Source organism: Telmatherina bonti, assembly GCF_933228915.1.
Source record: "Telmatherina bonti genome assembly, chromosome: 6".
Classification (NCBI taxonomy): domain Eukaryota; kingdom Metazoa; phylum Chordata; class Actinopteri; order Atheriniformes; family Telmatherinidae; genus Telmatherina; species Telmatherina bonti.
The window spans coordinates 23148680-23174803 of NC_136624.1; the positions used below are offsets into that span (position 1 = coordinate 23148680).

At 36.4% G+C, this 26124-nt stretch overlaps 1 protein-coding gene across 3 annotated transcripts in view; it reads right to left on the reverse strand.

Annotated features, from left to right (window-relative positions):
- The window catches only part of slc12a5a (solute carrier family 12 member 5a), a gene marked incomplete at both ends in the record, with an annotated part of 157038 nt that extends 145235 nt beyond the window's left edge, over positions 1-11803 (reverse strand). For all 3 annotated transcript variants that reach the window (XM_079241736.1, XM_079241735.1, XM_079241734.1), the window contains one exon: positions 11644-11803. In XM_079241736.1, the coding sequence (XP_079097862.1) occupies positions 11644-11803 (160 nt within the window). The remainder of the gene's footprint in view (positions 1-11643) is intronic.
- Positions 11804-26124: the final 14321 nt, after the last annotated feature.

Below are 26124 nucleotides of genomic sequence, written 5' to 3' on the forward strand. Positions count from 1 at the left end.
TCAAACACATGAAAGCGCACCAACAATTTCCTCTCTTTTGCTTTGAGTCTTTAACAAGCACCTTCAGCCATACACAAGATACAGATTGTTGTGTAATTCATTGGGTTCTTAATCCCACTCTCGTATCAGGTTTTCAACCACCAAGCTGCACGCATACATACTGTCATGTGGGTAGTCTTAATTTAGAGCATAACACAACTGCCCCCTGTTGTCTCAACAAAGAAATGTCTGTTTGAACGCAGAGAAATACATTTCTTTGCCTCAACCAATATAATTGAACACATATGCAAAAATAGATAGACAGACAGACAGACAGACAGACAGATAGATAGATAGATAGATAGATAGATAGATAGATAAAGAGAGAGAGAGTGTGTGTGTGTGTGTGTGTGTGTGTGTGTGTGTGTGTGTGTGTGAGTTAAAATAAGATACATTGAAAGTCAACACTAACACAATAACGGGCACTCTGGGAATGTATCATTCTAACAATTACCTGGCTGCCCTCTGCCGTCTAGTCAATGTCAACACATTTCTCTACCACAAAGCCTCCAGCATCCAGGAACACTGTGATTATCTGATTTGTTGAATAAAAAAATAATACACACACACACACACACACACACACACACATACATATATATATATATATATATATATATATATATATATATATATATATATATATATATTTTTTTTTTTTTTTTTTTTTTTTTTGTTTTTTTTTTGTTTTTTGTTTTTTGTTTTTAAAGTAGCCAATAACTGTACTCGCATAAGATGCACGAGTTTATTGATTTACAGAAAAGTGATGGTTCCTGCTCTGACAGAAAAAGTAATAAAACAGTGAATGATGTCACTGATGCTACAAAATGTAATGGCTTGTTAGATTACTAATCAATAGGTCCTCATAGAGCAAATTTTTTGCCATTTAATGGCATTGAAGCGATAAGAAGACAAATTGGTATAGAGATAAAGAAATATAAATGGGGACTGAAAACCTTTTCAGGTGTAGCATCGTCACATTAACATATATAAAATAAATGACATATTAATATTTGATAATTAATCATATTTTCTTTAAGGCACCACCAATATAATGGGAAAATTAAAATATTGTTTCATTATCTTCCAGTTGGACTGGACAGACCCAGAGAGGAGCACAGGTTGGCAAATGGAGTAGTATCCAGCTCCTGGGGTCTGGAAGGTTCGCCCATAACTCTATGCGGTCTGCATGTAAGTTATGCTTTGTTGAAACCATTAGCAGTGATGCACATGTAAATACATTGGTCAATTATTCATATATTCATATTTGTGCATAAATGCACAAATGATTATCAACAGAGCTCATAAAAGACTTAGAATGATGGAAAGCTTGAGATAAACTAATCAACTGTACAAATTTTGATTACTTGAACTGTCTTCCTAAATTTGTATATTCTGAACATGTTTGAATATCAAATAAAAAACGAAACAAACACATAAGCATAGAGGTATGTTAAGAGCAAGACAACACTTCAGGGATCAAACTACCATCTTGTCAGTGGCTCCATTATAATGGAGGTAGCCAATATTTATGGCAGATGTAGCCATCGTATTGCTCCTAATAAGGAGCAATATGTATGACGTCACCAGCCTCCTCCAAATAGCACCATGCACAGCATGATTGATAAAAAGGATGGATGAGTTGATGGCCTGGTCAAAAGTGAAAATCAAGCCTGGCAAGACATGTAGTCTGTTGCTCAAGAGGGAAATCAAAGAAGAATACCTTTGTCTTTAGGGGAGAATAAAAACCCTGTGTATTTGAAAAACCCATCAAATGCTCGGGAGTGGGGCAATATACTGCCGAGCTGTCTGACAAATAGATAGGAATAGTCATAAAGCAGCTTACAGCAGGCCTGGAACAAATCGACCAAAGCCAACTCCAGGGAAAGTACTAGTGCTACCAGTGCTACCAGTTCACCTTCTACAGGAGGATAATGTGACTGCTGAAAATAAGTGAAAGCTCTTCATCCACCTCTAGGAGGATGGACAGAGAAGCCAACTCATGTCACCTTTCTCTTTAGCAAAAAAAAAAAAAAAAAGGGGGATTAATTTAGCAATAAGATATGGAGTGTTAAAGCAGCCTAAAACAAATTTTTATAACAAAACTTTGGAATACTGCCAGACTTTAACAACGCACATAATGCTCTGCAGCCTTGTGACAGAATGGCAACCCGTTCAGAAGGTAGTCTACCTCTTGCAGTTGGGATAGGCTCCCGCCACCCTCATCCCACAACCCTACAGTTACAATTGTATGGGTTGTATACACTGTCATATATTGTATATACAATAAATGGATGGATGGATGGATGGATCTGCTCTGCTTTAAACTTCATGGAAATTAGGATTAATAGGGTAAACATGAAAAATTTTATTAAAAGACAATAAATTAAAAAAAATCTTCTGCTATGCTAATACTCCTTAACATGCACATGTTTGGTTGTGCATGCAGATTTACAATACATTATTTGTCAGGAAGTAACCACAAATATTAATGGTAAAAAAACAGATGCACAAGGACAATCAACACAGGGCAAGTGGGGAAACAATGTTTGTTTTTGCCATGAGGTAATGAGATTGTGCTGTTTTTGTGATTATGGCTGCTATTCTGCTATTGTGTCATCATCTTATGGACTACTTTGAACAACAGTGACACAGAACCCTCTGGCCTCAACCAAGGTACCCTTTATGTTCACATCCCAAAACACTGACATAACAGTGAGTTACTATTCTTACTGTCACATTTCTGTGTTTTTACTTGCAAGTGCTTCAACTGAAATATATAAAATAAAATTATGCTAAAACACAAACTGTATTTGAGATTGGGTACATTACAGTGAAAAGAATCATCCCATCTTTTAAGTTTGACATTTATATTTCATAATCCAAGATATTCTCTGAAATCATTTGGACAGACTGAGGCTGCAAAAGACAGGAAAATATCAACGTTTAAATCAAGAAGGAAACAATCAGTCAAAATATTTGATTACAAAAATATTAGTTCGAGAATAAGTCTGAGGAAGTGATTACTGAAAACTATAACCCATCTCATAACGGCTCCATAGTGGAAATGGTAAAGATTTTATCCAAAAATGTCCTGTCATTAGTTCATAAAGAAAAATTTGATATGGAACTTGTGCTTATCGTGTAAGATTACATTTATATATGTATATTTTTTACAGATATATGTTCATCTAAAAACACTTAGGGCCAATTGATCAAATCAAATGAACAGATGAGATCCAAATAAAATTATTTGAAATATAAATTGCCAAAAGGATAGCAATAATTTTACAGTATTCAAAGAGTTGTAGCTGGAAAGGTCTGGGTTTCCTAGCTGACATGCAAGTTTCAGCAACACACTGCAAAAAAAACCCAACTTGTATTGGTTGGCCTGGAACAGTCATTCAAGTAGGTAAAACTTGAAAATATGTATTAATGGCATTTAAAGCAAGAATGTTAGTAATCACAACAAAACAAGCAAGTTGTTTGCCCCAAAACAATTAGGTGAGTTGTTAAAAATGATAACTTTAAGTTGGAGTTCAATACAAGGGACAACAGTTCTGTTAACTTTAATTTCGTTGTTGTAAAATGCGGGAAAACCAACTTTTTGAGTTTGCAATTTTCACTTGAAGTCTCACTTGGCTGTGTTGCCTCGAACTGGACTCCACGCAGGTAAGTTTTTATTTAAATTAAGTTTAAATGGTATGGGAATTGTTGATTAGTGTTGTGTAGCATGTTGTAGATTTATGGAGGAGGCAACCTACACATTTTCAACATTTAAACACAAACAGCTTTTCACTCAGCAGCCGTTAGCAGAACTGCTGCATGAGTTAGCCGCTAGCTTATCTGGGCTGATACCGTTCAAACCGGACAAGACATGTTAGCTTCTGCTGGTTAGTACCGTTCAAACAGGACAAGACATGTTAGCTTCTACTGGTTAGTACCGTTCAAACAGGACAAGACATGTTAGCTTCTGCTGCTTAGTGTTCAGTTAATTCATGCTCGCCTACTAGCTACAGCTAAAGGAGTAGCCATTAGGGTTTTAATGCTAACACATTAGCTGATATTTCATGTACTAAGTATCAGGACAACATGGAGCAGTTTGTGTAACAGTTTTTTGTAGTAACATTTACATCATGCTGAGTTCAATAAAACACTTCATGCTACTACCATTTAAGTCATGTCAGAGTTGATAAAATTATTATAGCGTAAGGGTAGGAAAGGCCAATCTACCTATTTAAAACATTGTGTTGGTCAAAATATAGGCCTGCCCTGAATTTACTACATTGCTTTTGATTAAAAAAAGGTTTAAATATTTGAACTATGACCCACTGTGAGTTCCCAGGCTTGGATATATTGTCCTTCTGTTTAAAAACATTGAAATACATTTAATTGACTGCCCGGTTTTAAACTGTCAGCTGACTTTCTTGACCTAATCTGATGTAGGTGTTGGGTTTAGGTATAGATATAGGTTGATAACCTTAAATAACAAATGTTATTTGTAATTAATGTTTACAGCAGCAAAATTTATTAAAAATAAAAACACTGAATGTGTAGTCTTTTTAGCTCAAGGGTCTAGTCTAGTCTTTGCATTGTCATTAAATTTATAAAATGTTATGTGTAATGTATAACATTTCTGCTGACTGCCTTACTAATTCCCAGCAAATAGTCATCTTTGTTTTTCAGGTTGAAATTAATGCAGTTCAAGTTCTGCAAGTTTACCAACGCCATGGAAGCTGTTCAGCTGAAACATATCAGCCACATCACAGAGGTTCAACACGGCTTTGCAAACACAGGGACTGCTGCACTTTCAGAACCATCAGTGCTTTGAAATCACATCTTTCATGATTGCGTAGGACTGTCCAACTGTTCTTTTTTATGAGCACAAGTTGTCTTTCATTTTTCCGAAATTGATAAAAGCACAAACTGTTTTTTTATTTGCCTTTTTATTTGATTCAATGCTGCTAGTTTAAATAAAACTAAGGTTTTGAGGATGTATGTTGCATCTGAAATTATTTATGCATTTGATTAGAAGTGATTGAAATTAAATTATGAAGTTGAGTTACATTAGCAGTGTGCAATTTTAAATTACTCTTAAATTATTCTGCTATATTAACTTAATCAAATTCAAGTATATTTTATGAAAGAATTTGAGTTATTACTGTGTAAAATTATAAATTATTACAACTTATGAAAGAGTTAGAGCAAGTAAGGATTAAAAGTTATAACCATGTAGATTTTTAAATTAGTACAACTCGGGGAACAGTTACCAGAACTAAAGATGAAAAGTTATTACAATATAAAATTGTAATTTAGTGGAACTTACAATTGAGTTGTAAAAAATCCTAATTTAGAGTTGAGCAAACTCAAAAGCAAAACTAAAAATATTTAGTTTAGCTGTTCAACTTAAAATTTTATCGAAGTTTGTTGCCTTGAAATTTTAAGTTCACCCAACTTTTTCTTTTTTACAGTGCAGGGAAACAAACAGATCACCCTGAACCCATCAGTAGCCCATCCCACTGAGCTCAATAGATCTAAGAAAGATATGTCCCTCTCAATATCTGCAAGGTCAAGGACATAGAGGGTGCTTAGCAGCCAGAGTAAGACCTTCCTTACTGCTGCAGCCAGTCATCATCAACCACAGCGACTGGCTGAGTTGGCTGAGCTCACACCTTCCTCTGGATCAATAAAAACAGGATCATGGGTCTATGCCAAGGTAGAGGAATAAAGATCTTGCTCTTGTCTACTAGCTAAAACAAGAACATAATTAAGGACCTTCTGGTACGCAATAGAATTATAACCTGGCAAGAATAAGGAACAACACAGACAGATTAAACTTTTTTTTTTTTTCAAAATGCAATTTGAATACATTTTCATTAAATAACAAAATACAATAAAATATTCCGTATTGGGAAAAAAGTAGAAAAGCATATTAGATGCAGCCTTTAAAGTTTCGTTTATTGTGAAAATTTTGGGTTTTTTTCCATGTATTTTAAAGTCTGACAGTCATAACTGCTTCTCAGTTATTTTACAACTTCTGTCCACACAACAAAAAGCATCAATAAGATTGATTTCATACTTGTACTTATATAATTTTAAGTATTTTCACCTGACTGCAAAACCACTTATAGTACTTTAATAAAAATGTACCACATCACCATGGTAACCACCAAAAAAAAAAGATAAAAAAAATAAAGATGATGCAGAGCCATATTCTTCACAAAACCGATCTTTTATGAGTGAGCTCTTTCAACTAAAAGCTCCTCATCTGTAAACGGAAACATAAGCAGATGACGAGATATGCTTTTACTGACCAATGCAGCCAATTTTCTGTCCAGAGGATTGATTGATGCACTGAAGAACTTGAGTAGAAGAAATGCTGAGGATGTATTTCTTTATTAATTCAATTGCTCAGGAGATGTCATTGCCTTGTGTTGAACCCCCATATGCTTCCTGGAGCTAGAGTGAGAGCTAGACTGGTAATCTAAATTATTTTTCCCTTCCTGAGTGCCCAGTTGCATAAGTAGTTGAAATTTGTCAGCACTTCTGATTCTGAGTAGTGTACAAGGATATATCAGCTAAAAAAGCAGATGGAGTTGTATGAAGTCTACAGATTAAAAATGGTGATACAACAACAAGACAGTAAAATGCTCATCACAGAAATATTCTGCTTCAGCACTGACATGAAGACATACACACATAATAGTTATATTTAACATAAGGAAACACATCATAAGGTAACATTTTTGTTGCTGCATTTTACAGAAAAACCAGTAAGGTTCCTAAAATGTAACTTATAAATGTAGAGTTTGATGTGAATGGCTCAGAATTACATTATTCAAATTCTGCTAATAACACAGGATTTTTTGTGTGGACAGTTAATAGTAAACTAGTGTCCTTTCTGATATAGTCTCTTGTAGGTAAATATTGGAAGAAGTCTTGCTTTTGAATGTTATATCATTCACCCATACAAACAAGTATAACAATCTATTTAATTTATTACCTCAAAAGAGAAAATTCTTAGAAATAAGATGGAAACATTTGTGTCATTTATGAGAACTTCCTGTCTTTCAGGAAGACACCGCTGAACAAGATGAATCTACCATCATTGTAAGCATTCTGAGCCATAACAGGCCTCAAATGGATCCAATATTCTTTGTAGGTTTTATTGATGTCAATTCATGTTTTAAGATCTTAATATTAAGAATATATAGTGCAACTAAATAAACTCAGTAAAATACTTCAGAAGCTGGACTTTTTCTGTCCTATATTTTTTTTTATCAGTGTTTTAGTCTTTAGTGATCAATTAGTCTGTGATGAGGTTTGAAAATGTGACGTGACCTAACAGCTGAATGTAGCCATTACATGTTTAAAATGAACATGGATTAAGGGGTTAAACCCTCTCACCAGAAAAGGCAAACCCATGGGCACAAACCCTATCCAAGGATATGAGAAGTTCTCTGGAATTTTACACCAACTCCAAGAAAATCTGTCCTTTCTGCGCTGCACCTGGCTCCTTTCCATCTCTCTCACCAACTGTGAGAGAGGATATTAAAAAGGAAGTGTTGGGAATACATTGCAACGCAAACGGTTCATGTATTTTAATGTTACATGTAAAAATGTTTGTATTTTTTACCACCTCGATCAGCTGTTTAATCAAAACAATCCGTTTTACCTGCAACAGGAAAAATGCGGAAGGGTCATCTTACTGCTTCATGCTCTTCCATGTTAACCACCCCCACCTCAAATGTCGAACCAATCCAACGATACTTGACTGGCTTCTGAGATATACGCGATTGGTATTTAGTCAGCTTAATGAAGCCTTAACCTCATGTTCGCCCCCTAGTGGTTGGCAGACTACTGGTTGAAAACCTGAGTGATCAGATACGCATGCATTAGAACTCGCATTTTGAATGTAAATATCGTTGACGATCAGGTTTATTTAATTGTGGCCACCAAAATCGTGATCGCGATTAAAATCCAATTTTATTTGTGCAGCCCTACAACCTTGCTGTTCTACCGTTTGTCTCAGGATTCATGTATAACCACCAGCCCCCTTAACTCCTTCAGCATCTTAGGTCAACAAATTGGCTCAAAGATGGAGAGAAGTGTGAAGAACATAAATAACGGTTCTTCAGATGCTGTTTCTACCCAATGGGAGTGATTTTGCTTTTTTTTTTTTTTTTTTCTCGGGACAATTGCAATGGAATTTACATCACCTGAAGTGAGCAGTGTTTTATTTACTTCTCTGACTTTTTCAAACAAACTCCCACTTATCATCTTTAAGGGCTGAAAACTGCTGACTTCCCGTGATGTTACGTACGTCAGTGCTCACTTCAGGTGATTTAAATTCCATTGCAGTGGTCCGAAGGAAAAAAACAAAAACAAAAACAATATCACTTCTGTTGTGGCTAATTGTGTTGTGGCTTTTTTTTTTTTGCTGTGACACTTTAGGGCCACCGTATGTTTCTGACCATGGTCTTTCTCCTTTTCAGCGCTTGTCTTCTTATCCTTCACAACACAGTGGAATCTCACAGTGCGTTTTTTTTTTTGTCCTGTCAACTAGGGCAGGCCGATTAATCCGATTTTCATCTCAATTACGATCTGTGTATTCAATGATCATAAAAACAAATGGGTGCGATTTTTTTTTTCTCTTTGCAGTTTACTCTCGTGCTGTCCTCAGTTGCCAATCAATCGTCACTGTCATTGCAGCTCTGTGCTGAAAACTACTCCCACAACCGCTTTGGTTTTATTCAGTCATTGCTGCCAACTTGGTGACTTTCCAAACCCCCTTGGTGACTTTTTTTTTTTTTTTTTTTTTTTTTTTATTAAAAGCGACTAGCGACAGATCTAGTGACTTTTACAGGAGCTATTAGAGACTTTTTTGGTGTTTTGGCGACCGACTTGAAGGCACATATTGTTCTGCAGTTACTGTCACGAACAAGCAGCGGAAGCCCTTCCCCCTCCTAAAGCACTCCCAAGTGGCCAGTCTCACAGCCGGCGCCGGTTACACGTGCAATGTAGGATAATTGCAGTAGGTTGTGGAAGTTAACGACAACATAGTTTATATTTATCTATTCAGTTTACATCAGAATTTGCACCTTGTCAAGACAAAGCTTCATGTTATTTGTTTGTTTTTTTAAAACTTGTGGAATCCTAAAGATATTGTTTAAAAGCCACTGTTTAATGTTGAATAAATTCATGTTGTTAAAGGTAATGGGTAATTGTGTTAAATAATCAAGATCTCAATTTCAGTAAAAACAATCGTGATTTTTTTTTTTTTTTTACCATGATCGAGCAGCCCTACTTTTAACTGGAAACTGCGGCAGAGAGCACCAAATTGCAGCATCGTTTCTGTAGCGCCACAAAACAAACTCTAGCCACAAACAAAACTGGTTTTCTCATCTTGAGAGCAATCCTGATATGAAATGAAATGAAATGAAAAATACTTTATTAATCCCCAAGGCGAAATTCAGTATTTTAGTATATAATAACTAACTAGCATAGCATAATATAATAGCATAGCATAGCATAATAACTAATTTGAGTTATTATGCTGGCAGGAATGATCTTCTGTATCTTTCAGTCTTGCATCGGACCTGAAGAAGCCTCATATGTCATCTTCCAAAAAGCACAGCACAAGTAAAGTAATGTTGACCTCCATGGGTAAAAAATAAAAGTAAGCATATAACATTTTTAAAGGAATTAGTAATTTTCATGTCAGTAACAATTAATTTTAGTAAACCAGCTGAGAGCATCTTTACTATTGGTAAATAAGCTTCGCTCTGTTCACACAGCAATATTAGAGTTCTGTTGTGCTTTCAGAAGGAAAACACTTGACTTTTCAGCGCAGAGAGGCTTTTGTGCCTGGTAATATGTCCACCCACCTCAGTGTGATCGGCTGGAGACAGGCACAACAGACTCCAGATGCTTGGTGTAATGCACATTCATTTTCTCCACAGACCAGAATTGGTGCAAATTGTTTCACAGCACCATGAGGAAGAAAAGAACAGTAGGGAATTATTTGCTTTTAAGTCAGTCATGTATCTACGACCAGTGGCGGTGCAGTCTACAAGTAGACTGGACTCAAAGCAGCTGGTTTGTTGCTTGCAGTGGCATGCTTAGCAAATCCTCCCAGGGTCCCTATGTAACAAGGATTATTGTAGACAGATACATTTCTACTTTGTACCTATGTTTTCCACTACTAAGTTAATCACTTCAGTATTATTCCTCACTTCTTAGGATGCTGAAAATGCTGACTTTGATTCTGTATATCTACATTGGAATTGGATGCAATACTTTACTTAGAGTTCTCAAAATCAAAATGGCCCCTGCAACAGAAACCCTGTCAATGTTTCACAATGTCAGTTTTGTCCAATAATCCAGACTACTGAGACAAAATGTTTAACCCTTAGCATATTTTGATAGTGTTCCTACCAAAATAAGCAATGCTGGTCAAAACATTACTGATATAGACTAAATGACTTGTACTTTAAAATATAAAACTTAGTGTCAGCTAATATAGAGTCCCAGAAAATGCATGTAGAATTAATCATGGGAGCCTATTAATTTGAAAAATTAGAAAATTTCATAAGTTAACTGGGGCATGAAATGTATTGATCCATAAGAAGAATATGAAATCTTTATTTGTGCTTGACTGGACCTGACTTATTGCACTCTTTCCTGAAGCTAATTATTGGTTAAGGTAAAAGCTTGCTTTGTGGAACCAATAGGAATTTCAGCAGCTATTTGTTCTGAGCTGCTGCTTTCGACCCACACAATGACTGAGAAGATGATGATTATTTCAGTGAGGTGAGGTGGTGAAAGGACTGTCACTGACTCCCAGCAGACAGAGCTGGAAGTATTCAGAAGGGCACTGGAGAAAATTGCCAAAGCAGATCTGCTCAGATGAGTATACCGGGCTTCAAGAGGGTTTTACTTATTCATTTTTTTTATTTGTAATTCAGTTTAACAAATTGCTCCTTTGTAAATAACTTGGGGGTTGTCTTGCATTTTAATAAATTAAATATAACCACCTACATTTTTCAATAAATATTTTGTTATATTTGAATAGAAGACACACCATACAACTATACACTGACATCTCCTTTGCAACATAGCAAACTAAGTTTCTCTGCTTGCAGAGAATTAAAGAAAGAAAAGAGAATTAACCTTACATCATTTAGATGAGATGGGGATGATGTTTGTGATTCCGTCTGGTAGCTGAAGAAGGGAAACCCCCTCTATTTCCATACAGTGCAGCAAAATATATCTGCACATGTGGAGGCGTTATTTTCTGATTCAAACAAATGAAACAGTCTATAAGACAACAAAGCAAGACACACTTTTGTGTTTATCAACATAATTCGCGCATTGAAAAAAACAAACAGAAAACACAGGAATGCACATGCATTAAACACAGAGGGATAATGCACAGTGTGCCTTTGTTGTTGACCAGACAATGCCCTCAGAGGTTGATAAAAATTCAAGTCACACGCAGAGACAGTGTTGTGTCACCGAGCAGGAGACAAGCATCAGCGCTGCTAGCTTACAGCTAACACACCGCGTTACGATGAATGAAGCCGGCGTGAGTGTCACAGTTACCTTTCAGCACCACCACCACTTCGTCACCGGCGGCAGCCTCTCCCTCCGCACCACTGCAGGTCGGAGGCTCGTCTCCCTCAAACAGCTGGTTCACCTCCCCCTGGATGTCCGAAGGGCGTCGGTCGCCGTCGCTCTTGGAGACAGTGAACCTCTGGCTCATGGTTGTCACCGGTGAGACAGGCGGCTGGTCTTCTTGCCACGGTGCAAGGTGACGCGGGCGGACAAAGACAACAAAAAATGCCCACGCCTTTCTTTCTGTGAGAGTCCACTGTCACAGTCTACTAAGTTTATCACTGACCAATCTCTCCAGAGCAAATAGCCACTCTTTGTCGGTATACTAGATGTGTAATGTCGAGTGGACCATCTCATCAACCGGTGTCCGCCGCGTTGCCGTGCACCTGGGTCCTAAAGCCGATCCAACACCTCAAGTAGCGCCTTTTTAACATAGACACGCTTACGCTATGATACGGGAATTTTATGGCGTTAACGTTAAATAATAACATTTATACTATTTTTTCTTGGTACATCAATATTTCTAATACATCTGATTCGTTTTGGATCTCTTTGATTCCGAGTTGGCGTTGCTAGGCAACGTCAGAACAAGCTAAAGATCAGCTGTCAGTCACTTTATCATCCAAAGAAGAACATCTGGTGCAAACCTTTAGAGCCACAAATAGCCCAGTTAATGGAAAAATATGAAAGGAGAGCACTTGTTGAAAGTACATGAAATAGGTACTAAAAACAACTGATGTAAAGCCAGAAAATCAATTTGCATCTGAATTACCACTCATGCAGAACAAGTAACAAAATTACATTTCAACTACTAGTACCGTGGGCATTTTAGAAGTGTAAACCATCCTAAATTGTAAGAGCAAGACTAGGCTTTGTTTCATTTCTTGATCTTGTTATCTTTTTAAAAAAAATCCATTTATGCATCAGTGTTGCACTAACCTATGTACAGTATATCAGCAGGCCAATGGAAAGAATAGTTTCAATGATTCATTTTTACTCAAGGGATTTCATTTTGTCATATGGGGTTCGGTCCTGAGAAAGTTAGATTGATAAGGAAAGTGAGAACAATATGCAAAATTCTTAATAAACAAATTGTTAATGTACCAATTACATTTCGTTAAACTTGTATTTTATTACAGAAAGTATAAACTATTTCAGGGAAAACATAAAAAAAAGCTAGAGGTGATAATGAGGCATGATGAAGATATTTCAAACTTTTGACAGGTGGCTGTATGGTTTGATACAAAGCAACTTTCAAGACAGGCTGAATCTTTAAGGATAAAAAAACGTGAACATGACCACTAGTTTGTCAAGACACAATTGAAACACAATATTTATCAATATTTAATAAAAAGAAGGACTGGGAGTGATTTGTAATTTTCCTTTATAGTGAACAACAAAACCTGCCAGAGTTTCATAGCATATATATAGCAAGGGCACAAGCCATTACCAAGAAAACTTGGGGTTAACAAGGACATTCTCAGTATTTCTTTCTTTCTTTCCTCCTATTTGCTTAAAAATCATGGAGCAGCCCCCTTAAACTCAGTACAACCATATGTGATCTGATCAGCAGACAGTGAAATTAGCTCCCAAGATCTTGCAGAGCTCAACCATATTCTCCATCTATATTCTAAGTTTGCTTGCAAGAGGTTAAAAAATTTACTGTACAGAAAAGACTGCTTCAAATTAGCTCCAAAATTGGATGGAAACTTGACTAAATTTGCCTTAAATCTTCAACTTAAAGGAGTTAACAGTGAAAAATTGTTTCAGTAAGTGATGACCTAAGTCCTAAGAGTTTCATCCAGAAGACAAAACATATTGTTTATCGAAATTGTAAACTGTGTTTTGCAGTTTACTATGGATGAAATCATGTAAGGCTTCAGTAAATACAAAACAGTTCATTAAGCTGGAGCAATTATTGGGTGAAAGGCCCATCGCAGGGTCAACATGGAGAGACAAATTACTGTTCACGCTCACACTCACTCCTAGGGACAATTTAGAGAGATCAGTTACCCTAATATGCATGTCTTTGATCTGTGCATCCATGCATACACGGGGAGAACATGCAAACTTGACAAAGAAAAGCCAACGTTCGAACCTCCTCCCAGCCAAGGTCCTAACCAGCGACCTCATTTCTCTGAGGCCACAATACTAACCACTACTCTACTGTGCATGCCTGGCAAAAAAATCTGTAAAAGTAATTCATATTGCTAAATCAGATTTTTCACCCTAATTTGTTGACTGGTTTTCTAAACAAAATTATATACCAATAAGATACTCTTGCATCAATTAAATGACATAAATGTTTATTATTACATCATAACATCATATCGCATTGATATATCATATTATTATCTTGTATTTTTCACCACAAACCAGCCCATGTTTGCTGAACCCATTTGTAAGCAGCACGTGGATAGTAAAGGACTGTATCTGTTGTGCAAATTAAGAGCTCTGAGAACATGTTTTTCAGTCTTTGTCTAACCACCAGTCCTAAGTCTGTAGACTCAATGTCAGAATCCCCGCAGTTTCCTAAGTCTGTGCAGGGGACAGAAAAGAAAAATTAGAATTGATGTAATCAGAAAAAAACATCACATTCTTTCATGGCAAGTGATGCATACTTGTGTCTACCTTATTAATATTAAAACACTGCTAACAAAAAATAAATTATTTTTTAAAAAATTCATAAAACAGCCCTGCTTTACAATATTTTCAGTATTCATTATGAATTAAAGATTTTCTAGCTCACCGTGATCTGAACCAAAGATCTGGGGTTTGTACAAGCCAATACATTGTGCTTGTGCCTCAAACTCCTTCATCTCATCAGCAGTAATGACTGGTCTTCTACCTGTTGAAGAAGCGGCACAATCAGGACGAAGTCTTTTGATTGAATTTACACTGCACCTACAATTATCACATACTAGAACATTATCTAGATTTTTGCTTTAATAATGAATGCATTGTGAGGAAGCTGAAGACACTTCTGAGTCCAACTGGGCTGTCTTCAGTTCCTCCACAGTGGAGGTGGCTGCTGTCTAAAATAACACAGAGACTTACATGGCAGGAGCCTTTGGTGAACAACAGAGTAAGGAGAGATGTGAGGTGTAATCAGATTTACAGGTTGTTCTTGAGTGGGCCTGGGAGTATATATTTGGCTCTTGTATTTGGAAGCTGATAACTGGGCTTCAAATGGGATTCTGATCGTGCAGTAAGTATAGGATGCTTCTGCTTGCTGTGTGTTTTGATGGAGAACTTTACTTGCAAGGTGGACTTGCTTGTAAGGTGACCACAGAAAAACCTAGCTCAGTTTGGAAAGCTTACAGATGAGTCTTTTTTAACAAGTGTTATAACTGTATGAAAGGACCATTGTTTATGTAGAATCCGGGTCTGATCTCCAAATCATCCACGATTACCTGAGGTAATTACTGTAAACAACTACAACTTGTGTACAAACTTGTGTTGTATGTTGTTCTTACTGAGAAGTGCAATGACTTCAGTGGCACCATCTCCCGATACAACAAGACAGTCCTGACATCCACTATGAAGCAGCATAGCTTTTCCTTCCATCTTGAGATCTGTTGGAAACATTATAGAAGAGTTGCTCCAGAATATCATTTCATTTAACAAGGTTGTATCGTCAGGATTATAAGGTGTTCATCATAAGGTGTTACAAAAAAACCCACAATTATTTATACAAAACCACATTAGTTGGCTACTAGCCAATATAATAGCAAATACAATTTGTTTATTATAGTGTTGTCCAAAGTGCCCAAATCGGCTTCCATGAGATGTGATGGAGTCATAAAATTCTTAACAAGGATCAAATCTAAGCTTTTTTTAAAAAATAATTTTGACACCAACTAAGAAGCAGTTTCACATTTTCTCAGAGAAATTTCTTTGCATATAAAACAAGATCCCAACATCAATGTATACAAGAAAAAAATCTTACTGTTTTGGCCATCAATTTCAAATATGGAGTTAACTGCGTAGAACACTTGAACGGTCTCATTCTCGCAAAACTCAGATCTGTAAGGGAATTATTAATTTAAAAATAGAAAAGAAGAAAAGTATGTGTCAGGAAACTGAAAAGCTAAAGCGACATACAAATACCATTTCCCAAAAAGTCAGCGCTCATGTGAATACAGTGACGAACTTTTAGAAATAAAGATTAATTACAATTTCACTGTCAAACTGATGTTGTAGTAGTTCAGTCTCTCTGTTGAGGTGATATCCATAAGAAAACTTGGAACAAACAAAGTATTAAATAAAACTTGTGCCCAACAGAAGGTTGAGGACATGCCTATAAGGTACCATCTTCCAAGCACCTGGAATAACAAAATAAGGTCACTTAGTCTGTTTCACTGAGCTTCAACATTTTTTAAATCAGTTAAAATTTTTTGGAAAGAACTTTTTAAAAAAAAAATGCCTCAGTATATTTTTTTCTGTGAAAGCACATTGAAACATGCATGTAGAAATAGACTTACATTTTGTTCCTGGTCTACAGGCTTTACCAGCTTCTTACACTCCAGCGACGCAGACTGGGACACTGAGATGAGACTCAGGACAATGATAGCAACACACACAGTCTTCATTATGGCACTGGTTCAGTGTCTGTCCTGTTTCTCTTATACTGATATTACCGACCAATTATTTGTGTTGAATTCACCCACCCCTCAGCATACTAGCTGAATATTAACCTCATATTGCACCATTTCCAGTAAACCTTTATATTTACTGATCAAAAGAACTGTTATGTAACCAATGTTCATACAATGACAGGAATAATCATGTTAAAACTACTAAAACATATTTTTGCAACTTTTAGCATAGTTTCATGATGCAGTTACATGCAGACAGAATAGTCTTTCAACACAACAAATAACATTTTTGAGTACAGTCAACATGATTTTAGCTTCCTCTGGTGATGTCTTTGTGGGATTTACCAAATCTTTATCATTTCAAAATCTATTTTTAAATTAAACAAAGTTCAGTTTTTCAATTTACTTACTATTTACTTAAAATGTAAAGTTTTTCATTCTTTCTAGATCTTCATTTGGGTTGACTTTCTTTGTACCTTTGTTCTTGTATTAAAAATATCAAATAAAGAAGTTATCAGGGACTGGAGGTATGGGCAAACAGGATTTATGGATTTTGGTCTAAGGGTAGCACAAAAGAAATGTTGTATAGATACAAAAAATAACTATAAAAATGATCATTCATGGTGCTCAAAAAATTTGACAGCCTTGTTATTAGACATTGCTGGAGTGTTGACTCCCTTCTATAGAATCTGCTTAGCAACTGGGAAATATTATAGTTAATATTAACCAAAACACATCAGATATAGAAAAAACCCTATTAATTTTAAGACATTGTGAATAGCATAGCACACTTATAATAATATAATCTAACCATCTTTTACAAGATTGGCGTCATGTTTCTTTCATATGCATTTGGTCCTAAAATATGCATAAAATGCACTACGAACCATCAAAGTAAACATAGAATTAATTAAACAACTTCTAGTTGCCACATGGTGTCACACATCAGGTGGGGAGGACACTGAGACCGAGCAGATGAATAAGCAAAATATACTTTATTGAGTTTTTAGGAAGTACAAAATCCAGGAAAAAGGTCCGGGCAATCCATGTGCTTCTCAACAACAAGGGGTAAACTGGAGACCATGGGCGAGAGGACAGACTGGTTTGGTCGGACAGACAAGAGAATAAGCAAAGCTGGCCTGAGTGCACAGTTGGCTACACAACTATATGATGTCGTGTAGGAGGAAGCCCCATCATCATGTAGCAGCTGCTGGAATCAAAGAGATGAGCATCAGGCATGCAGGTGGTCACGTCTCATCAGCAGGCATGACATTACACCTTATAAAGCACTCTGGGAGGACTGGAGAAATTCCACTAAAACCAGCAGTTATAAAACTAGACAAGAGTGATCAGTCCCTCTCAAATCGTGCCTGTCAGACATTACATTTTTTTGTCCACGCCAACAACATACATCAGTCGGGATAAAAAATTAAAAACAACGATAAAACACACACACATATTGTGCTTTAAAATTCATTTTAAAGCTCTAAACAAAATAAAAGATACAGAAACACAAGTCACGTCAGTCAAAAATCTTTTATGAGTGTTTGTAGGTGTTGCAATCCAGTAGCATTGGGCTGAAAGAAATTATTCTTCATCATATTCACATCATACTTTATTTTTTTGTCCTTTTTCTTTTTCTTTAGTGGAACATTAGGTAAAAAGATAAGGTATGATGTGACAACCTGAATGTTTTCTCTATGACAAATTGTGTGAAGACATTTTTTACAAAGCATACTGACTGAAAAATTATAGATAAACTCATACAGTTTCAAACTTTGTTTTTGTTGAATATTGTAGATTTAATATTGTTACATTTGCATCTTGCCAGATATATTATTTTCGGTATATACAAGGTCAGTCGGAGCTGAGTTTCCTTCATTTTAAACATATTTAGTTGGGTCTGGTGATCAAAACTCTGATATTTATTCACTCAGGACTATTTAAATCAAAGATCATTTTAGGACAGCCATAGAAATGAGAAAAATGACAAAATGATATGTTTTACAAAGGAAGGTTTTTAAATGTACTAGATTAGAAGTCTGCAGTCAGCTTCAAACAATTAGGTTAAAAACCAACAACAAAAAAACAAAATCTTGGTGTAGTCCTTCACTCAGACCTGAACTTTAAGCAAATACATTAAGACAGGAAAGTCGTTGATCTCTGGCGTATATTGAACCCCAGTACCGAAGATTTTACACATCGGTCTGCCAGACATAAATCTTTTTCACGTATTGATTATTTTTTTGTTTCCAGAAGCTGCTTTCAAAATGTTTCCAGTATTACCCACGTGCCCTTTTCTCTTTCTGATCATAAAGCTGTAATCGTCCGTGCTACTTTACTTTCTAACCCAGCCCGTGCCCCTAGGTGGCGTTTCAATACTACCTTCCTACAAAGGGATGATTTTAAGATACAGTTTATTTCTGAGCTGAAGATCTTTATCGATATTAATAAGGGTTCAGTTAGTGATCCTAGGATTCTGTGGAATGCTATTAAGGGTTTTATTCGCAATAATGCTACTAGCTATGCCTCTCACGTTAAAGAATCCAAAATGGCCAGATTGCATATTCTGCAGAGTAAACTTGCCGTTTTTGATAATCTGTTGCAGCAATCCTATGATGAAGAAATAGCTTTAGACGACCTAATTAAAAAAGAAATTAACAATATCCTCAAACACCGTGCTGAATTGTTAATACATAAAACCTGACAGTTTTACTATTTTAATGCGGCCAGACCTAGCCATTTACTCACACTTAGATTAAGGGCTGATGAACACTTTTCAGATATTACATCTGTTAAAGCTGTTGATCGGCAAATTTTGGTAGAGCCTAATGATGTTAATTCTGTTTTTCGTTCTTTTTATGCTAATCTGTACAGCTCTGAACTTACATATGATGAAAAGACCTGCCATGATTTCCTTAGAGGTCATTTGCCCAAGTTGCCTGAGGAGGACTTGCCTAAATTAAACTTCCCTGTCGCATTACATGAGCTTAAAGAGGCCGCCCTAGATATGTGCAGAGGTAAGTCCCCTGGCCTGGACAGAATTCCTCCTGAATTTTACGTAACTTTTTGGGATCATTTGGGGCCCTTAATGTTTGACATGGTGCAGTTTGCTTTGGAGGCAGGTTCTTTCGCTAGAGATGTAAATTCGGCGATTATTTCACTCCTGCTTAAAAAAGATAAGGACCCACATGAATGCTCTAGTTATAGGCCCCTCTCCCTTCTGAATGCTGATTTAAAAATATTTGCCAAATTACTCGCGCGTAGACTTAGTCCTTTATTGACTAAATTAATCAATTGTGATCAAACGGGCTTTATTAAATCAAGGTCTTCCTCTGACAATATGAGAAGACTACTTCATATCATACATGGTGCCTCAACACTACAACTACCTGCTGCAGTTTTTTCTCTGGATACCATGAAGGCGTTTGACCACTTAGAATGGCAGTACATGTGGTCTCTGTTAGAGTCATTCGGTCTGGGGTCCAATTTCATAAACATGGTCAAAGTGCTATATAGTAATCCAACAGCCATGGTACTTACGGGTAAAGTTTGTTCCTTGCCCTTTAAAGTGGCCAGAGGCTCCAGACAAGGTTGTCCTTTAAGTCCTTTGTTGTTTGCACTGTCTCTGGAGCCTCTGGCTCATACAATACGCAGGTCTGATAGTATTACCCCCATTTCACTCAATGACACAGAACATCATATTTCTTTATACGCGGACGATGTCCTGTTATATGTGGGGAGCACTCATTCAATCTCAAACTTACTCTTCATGTTTAGCAGTTTTAGTGATATATCTGGCTACAAAATCAACTGGGATAAGTCAGCCTTTTTGCCCCTGAATGACTCAATGAGAAATAGTACAATACCCGCGGACATCCCTGTAGTTAAAACATTTAAATATCTAGGTATTGAGATTTCTGCCTCTTTGCACTCTATTGTCAAAACTAATTATGAGGGTGTTTTGTTCAAGATTACAGCTGATTTAGAGAGGTGGTCGTCTTTGCCAAATTCCCTAAGATCACATGTCTCAATCATTAAAATGAATGTTCTGCCCCGTATTAATTTTCTGAGCTGAATGCTCCCACTTCCACCATTGTCTCACTACTGGGATAGATTGTAAAGAGTAATCACTAAATTTATATGGAATGGAAAACGCTCCCATTTGAAATTGTCCACAATACAACGTCGTAGGTCCGCAGGAGGCTTGTCACTACCCAACTTCAGGCTGTATCACTGGGCTTTTACACTACGGCCATTGGTCACTTGGTTTAACAGTTTAGTGGATGTGGCTTGGCGGTGTTTGGAAGAATCTTTGGCATACCCATTAAAGTTACAAGAATTATTATTTGCAAACACTCCTCTGAAGAAATGCCGGACACTGTATGGTCCCATTCTATCTCATACTGTTGCAGTATGGCGCTCTGTACAGGAAGCGTGTGGTATTACGTCTAATTGGAATCCTTATTCCCCCATCTTTAATAATGAAGGTATTCTCATTGATAACTGCTGTATTAAACAAGCTGAGTGTAGACATTGGTTCGATAAAGGTGTACGTTCCCTTGGCGATATATTCGGTGAAAATGGCCTGCTCTCATTTGAGGATCTGTGCGTTAAGTTTAACTTACAGTGCTCCACTTTCTTTTTCTTTCTGTAGTTAAGATCAGCCATGAAAGCCTATGGGGTACCTTGGCAGGTTCCACTGAAAAAACATCCTCTCCTTAGGTTTTTTAATTGCACCAGTGGACTAAAAGGTGTTATTTCTAAGTTGTATGTTTATATTCTAGAAATGGTTTATGTTCCTTTACACTTGGATTCCTGTTGGCAAACGGATATCCCTAATATTCCACAAGATTTTGACTGGGAAGCAGTATGGGACTCTGTATTACACTCATCCAAGAACCCCGATCACCAACAGATTCATCTGAACTTTATTCACAGGACCTACATGACACCCCGTAAACTTTACAATATGAAGCTGAAGGCTGACCCAAACTGTTCTCTCTGTCATATGGGCTCATTAGGAACTTATTTTCACATGATGTGGGAGTGCCCAGGTGTATCATATTTCTGGGAGGTGGTGAGGAATAGTCTCTCTAATTTGCTGTCTTGTGATATCCCCCTTTCGCCTTTGGTTTTGATCCTCAATGATATGTCTCAGCTGAAATGTCGTAAAATGCAAGAAAGAGGCTTTTTGGCTGGCTTGACTGCTGCAAAAAACTATGCTAGCCACAAGATGGAAACCTCCACACTCATTGTCTCACCGTCAGTGGGTACTAACATTTATAGATGTGGCTTACTTGGAATTATCCACAGCGCGGATGCATAATGCGAAGGAAGAAACTATCGAGCTCTGGAACCGAACTGTGACTGATCTTAAAGCCCTTTTAGTATAAGGCATGTGTGTTTGCCATATGCTTGCGTTTTGTTGTATGATTGTATGTTGTATTATTTTGTCGTGTACAGATGGAAATTTTTGTGAGTAATGTCCTGGACCTTGTTTGCTTGTTTGTTTATTTGGTTATATGTTTGTTTCATGTTGTAATTTAATTGTTATATTACAAAAGTCAATAAATATTTGATCACAAAAAAAAGACAGGAAAGTCGGTCTTTTGTCACCTAAAGAAGAACATATTAAGGATTAAAGGGCTGATGTGTCGTCAGCATGTAGAAAAACTTGGCCATGTGTTTATCTTTAGTAGATTAGACTACTGTAACACCATACTTACAAGTCTTCCTAAAGAGTCATAAGAGAGTTGAAGTTAGTCCAGAACGCTGCTGCTCGAGTCATCACAAAGAATAGTGGTTTGTAATGAACCAACCAGATCCCTGAAACCACCAGGGATGAATTTCTAACTGTTGCCAGAGTCAGAACTAAACATGGAGGGACAGCGTTCAGTTTTTATGCTCCTCACATGTTGAACAAATTCCCAAAAACCTGCAGGCCTGGTGAAACTCTCAGCTGCTTTAAGTCATTGTTAAAACATTTTGTATTTGTCACTTTTACTGTAGCTTCTCTTTCTTGCATTTTATTTGAGATTCTTCTCTTTTTATTTAATTTCTTTAATACTTTTTGAAGTTTTTTTTAATGCTTCCTGCATCTCACTGAAATGCTTTTCTTGTTTTATGTAAAGCACTTTGAAATGTCTTTTACAATGAAAGTAATGAACAAATAAACTTGGCATGCATTGCTAAATGCATCAATTTTTGTGTGTGTATGTTAATGTGTCGATGGCTACAAATTGGTTTTGCAGCCATAGAAAAATGTGACATTTGTAAATTATTGAAAGAGGGTTAAACAAACTGGAGTTCAGTTAGGTTGATGATCTTGGTTTTTATTTACAATTCACCTCACTGAGCAGAAGTAAACTTGAATATTCACAAATATGGTATTTTAACACAATGTAAAAACACTTGAGCAGTAAGTCATCAACATAAATAAAGCAAAAAATAGTGAAAGAAAGAAATGTACAAAGTATAAAGATAGATAATTGCATCAAAAAATTATTGTACAATCAGTTTAACAACTTTTTAACAGCATTTCTAACTTAGTGAACTTAGATATGACTTCTATTAATATCCATGGCATGTAGCACACTTATGTCTACCTTGGCACTCAAGAACATAAAACACCAAGAAGCTGTGTTCCTATTTTCCCTAGAATTGCACAAACAATTGGTAGCATGGAAGCAATGGAAGCACATACATTTTGTAAAACCTCCCAAATATCAATAAAAAGTTTTTTAACGCTATCATGAGGTGGTTTTTCAGATGTGTAGATATAGAAATATATTACAAAAGTGTAATGGAAACATAATTTTGCATTTACATGAAGTAAGTTGTCAATTTGTAAAGGGTAATAGCAACTGGCTTCCAGGTGGGAACTGCCTGGAACGGCATGAAATGTCTGGTACTTCAAGCTCATTAAACGTATCACGGGTCACTCTGAAATTTTAAATCCATAATTGGTTTGGATTCCTGTAATAACCCTCTCCCAAAAATCGCATATTCCTGTCTGCTCCTATACTGCTATACTTTTCATTGGATGTATCACCCGCTGCTTTTGTCTTCTGAGGAGGACAGCGGTATCAGCTGTAGTGACAAATAGCTGCTCCAAAACACAAAATGTTTTGGAATTCAATCCCTCTTTAAAGCAGAATTTCGAGGGACATGATTTTATGAGAACTGCAACTTATGCAACTTATCTAATTTTAGAAATTTTGCTCGGATTTTGTGAAAAGCTTTAATAGAGACACAGCTACAGACATCGTCCAGCTTTGTTATGTTTTACTTTCATGAGAAATATCTCTTTTTTTGTATTATGGAAATTCTATGCTTATATGATTAACCTCTCATTTTGATATGAACGAAAGACCTGTTGTTTCCACAAGCTGATGTATTGCTTTTTTCTGGTCATGCTAAATATGACTGTCAGTATTGTCAGTGTAACACACATTTATATCAACGTGGAGGGAATCTATAGGACATTAGACAAGGGTTATTACAGTAATTTTATAATAAAAAAAAGTTACTTGTCATGATATTAAAAGATATTCAAAATGGAATAAAGACATTACTGAAATAATAAAAATGACTGTGAACACAGGGCCTTTTTGTGTGGAGTTTGCATGTTCTGTTTGGGTATTTTGGCTTCCTCCTTGTTACACCCACACTATGCTTTGCCATTAACACGCCCACTCCAGCCAGTTTCCTGAGAATCCAGTCCCCTGATTTCTGATCACCCACACCTGTTTCCTATTCAGCCTCCAGCTTCATAAACAGCAGCTCTGCAGTCATTCTTTGTTGGACCTCGTAACTGCTCGCAGTCTTTTCCCGCTGTCCCTTCCCAGGCCCTGACTCACACCAACACCGAAGGTTGTTTATGGCTTTATTCCCTGGTTCTGATCCCTGTTCGTCTTCTGGACTCCTCCGCTCGACATCCTGGTTTTGAACCCTTGCCTGTCTCACTGATCATCCCTTCAGCTGCATCTCCCTCTATTTAGTGAATAAAAGTCTTCATAATCTTATTTATCTTGAGGAGTCCTTCGTTACAATCCTTCACCCTTGTAACATAGATCTTACATTAAAGCTGGAGTAGGTAATCTTGCTCAGAGACATTTTTATTTTTTGTTTTTTACTCTCGGCAAAGTGGTTCCTCGTCCTGATAGTAATCTACACATTTTGTAATCATGAACAATAAGAAATATAGTTAGACCCCTCATTCATTCATTATCCTGACCGCTTAATCCATTGAAGGGTCGCATATAGATGGATAGACTAAAAATAATAGTTTTTTAAAAGAATTGTTAGGAATATAACAAAAAAACCTATTAATATCCTACAAATTGCCATACCTGGAAAGAATCCATGGATACATTGGGGGAGCATTTGAACTCCACATCAAAAGGCTGCTGTTCAAACCTTCGCCCCAGCTGAGGCTCAAACCAGCAACCTTCTTGCTGTAAGACTTCAGTGTTAACCACCACTCTGCTGCCACATATCAATAAATCAATAAAAGGAAATTTGTCAATATATAGACCTGCTGTGGAGAACAGCTTGACGAGTGTTGCCTAAATACTGACAGCAAATGTGGAGAAAAATATATGTAAGCCTTTCTGTTTGTAGCAATGTATAGCAAGTCACTGAAGCAAACTGCTGCACTAAGATGAGTTTTAATTAAGTGTCAAAGTCTGAATCATCCATTACATCGCTTTGTATGCCAGAAGAAAATTTAAGGTGAACTTTAGCTAACACAATAAATCTTTATGTTTACATGTGTAAAAAAAAAAAAAAAAAAAAAGCAAGTGACCAGTGCAATTTATAAACTCGGTCGGAGGAAGGTTAGTTACTTTTCTTTTATGTTCTGTTCTGTCATGAGAGGCTGACAGAAAAAAAAGTCTTAGTGCTCAAAACCAAAACGTATAGCTTTACTATGGTTTGCATAATATTCTTTTACCTTTCTGGGTTTTCTCTGATTATTCAGTTTTCTTCCCAGTGTCTTCTAACATCTGCTATAGGTTGTCTCTCTCTGTCAGACCTTTGATTGGCTGTTTTCTACTTATCCAAACCATAGTCTTTGAATAGATGTGTATAATTTCCTCATACTTTACTATAGAATTCCATTGTGAGAACTATATTGCAGCTGTAGCTGAACATGCCAGCATCAAAGAACTGTGTGTTCCTCATTACACCAAAGTGTTGAAGCTGCTTCCCTCTTTTTTACAGAGCTTTTAAACAAAATATATTTCAAATATTATGAATTAGAAAATAAATGAAAAATATATAGCTTTTAAGTTATCATATATGCCTAGTTATATTTAAAAGTCCAACATATATGCTTACCAATATGTAATATCCATGCTTTTAGAAACACTTATCCTAATATATGATTAGCTATAATTAAAAAATAAAAAAGTCAAATGTATCTACAAGTATCTCTTGTTGAATTTTCTTTCCTAATGTTGGTTCAAGGTGATATATCTATATCAATAAAACAATGATTTTAGGGGAAAACGCGGTAAAAAAAAAAAATTGTCTCCCTTGATGATCTCTACAAATATCTAGCTGTGGCTCTTCACAAAATTGACATTTTATAGACCTTTTGATAACAATAGTACATTTTTTTTCATGCACCATATTACGGACATTAAAATTATTTGCTTGTAATGTTAATTTATGACCTAGAATGCTCCCCAGGAACAGTGAGGCAGCTTTCATGTCTTTCACAAGTCATATAAATTATATATTATGCAAAACATTGTATTTATAATAATTATTGATACCTCTGGGTTTAAAAACAACAGAACAAACTGACTGTGACACAGTACCAGTACATATTCCTATTGTAAAATAGATGCAAGAACAGTGTTGT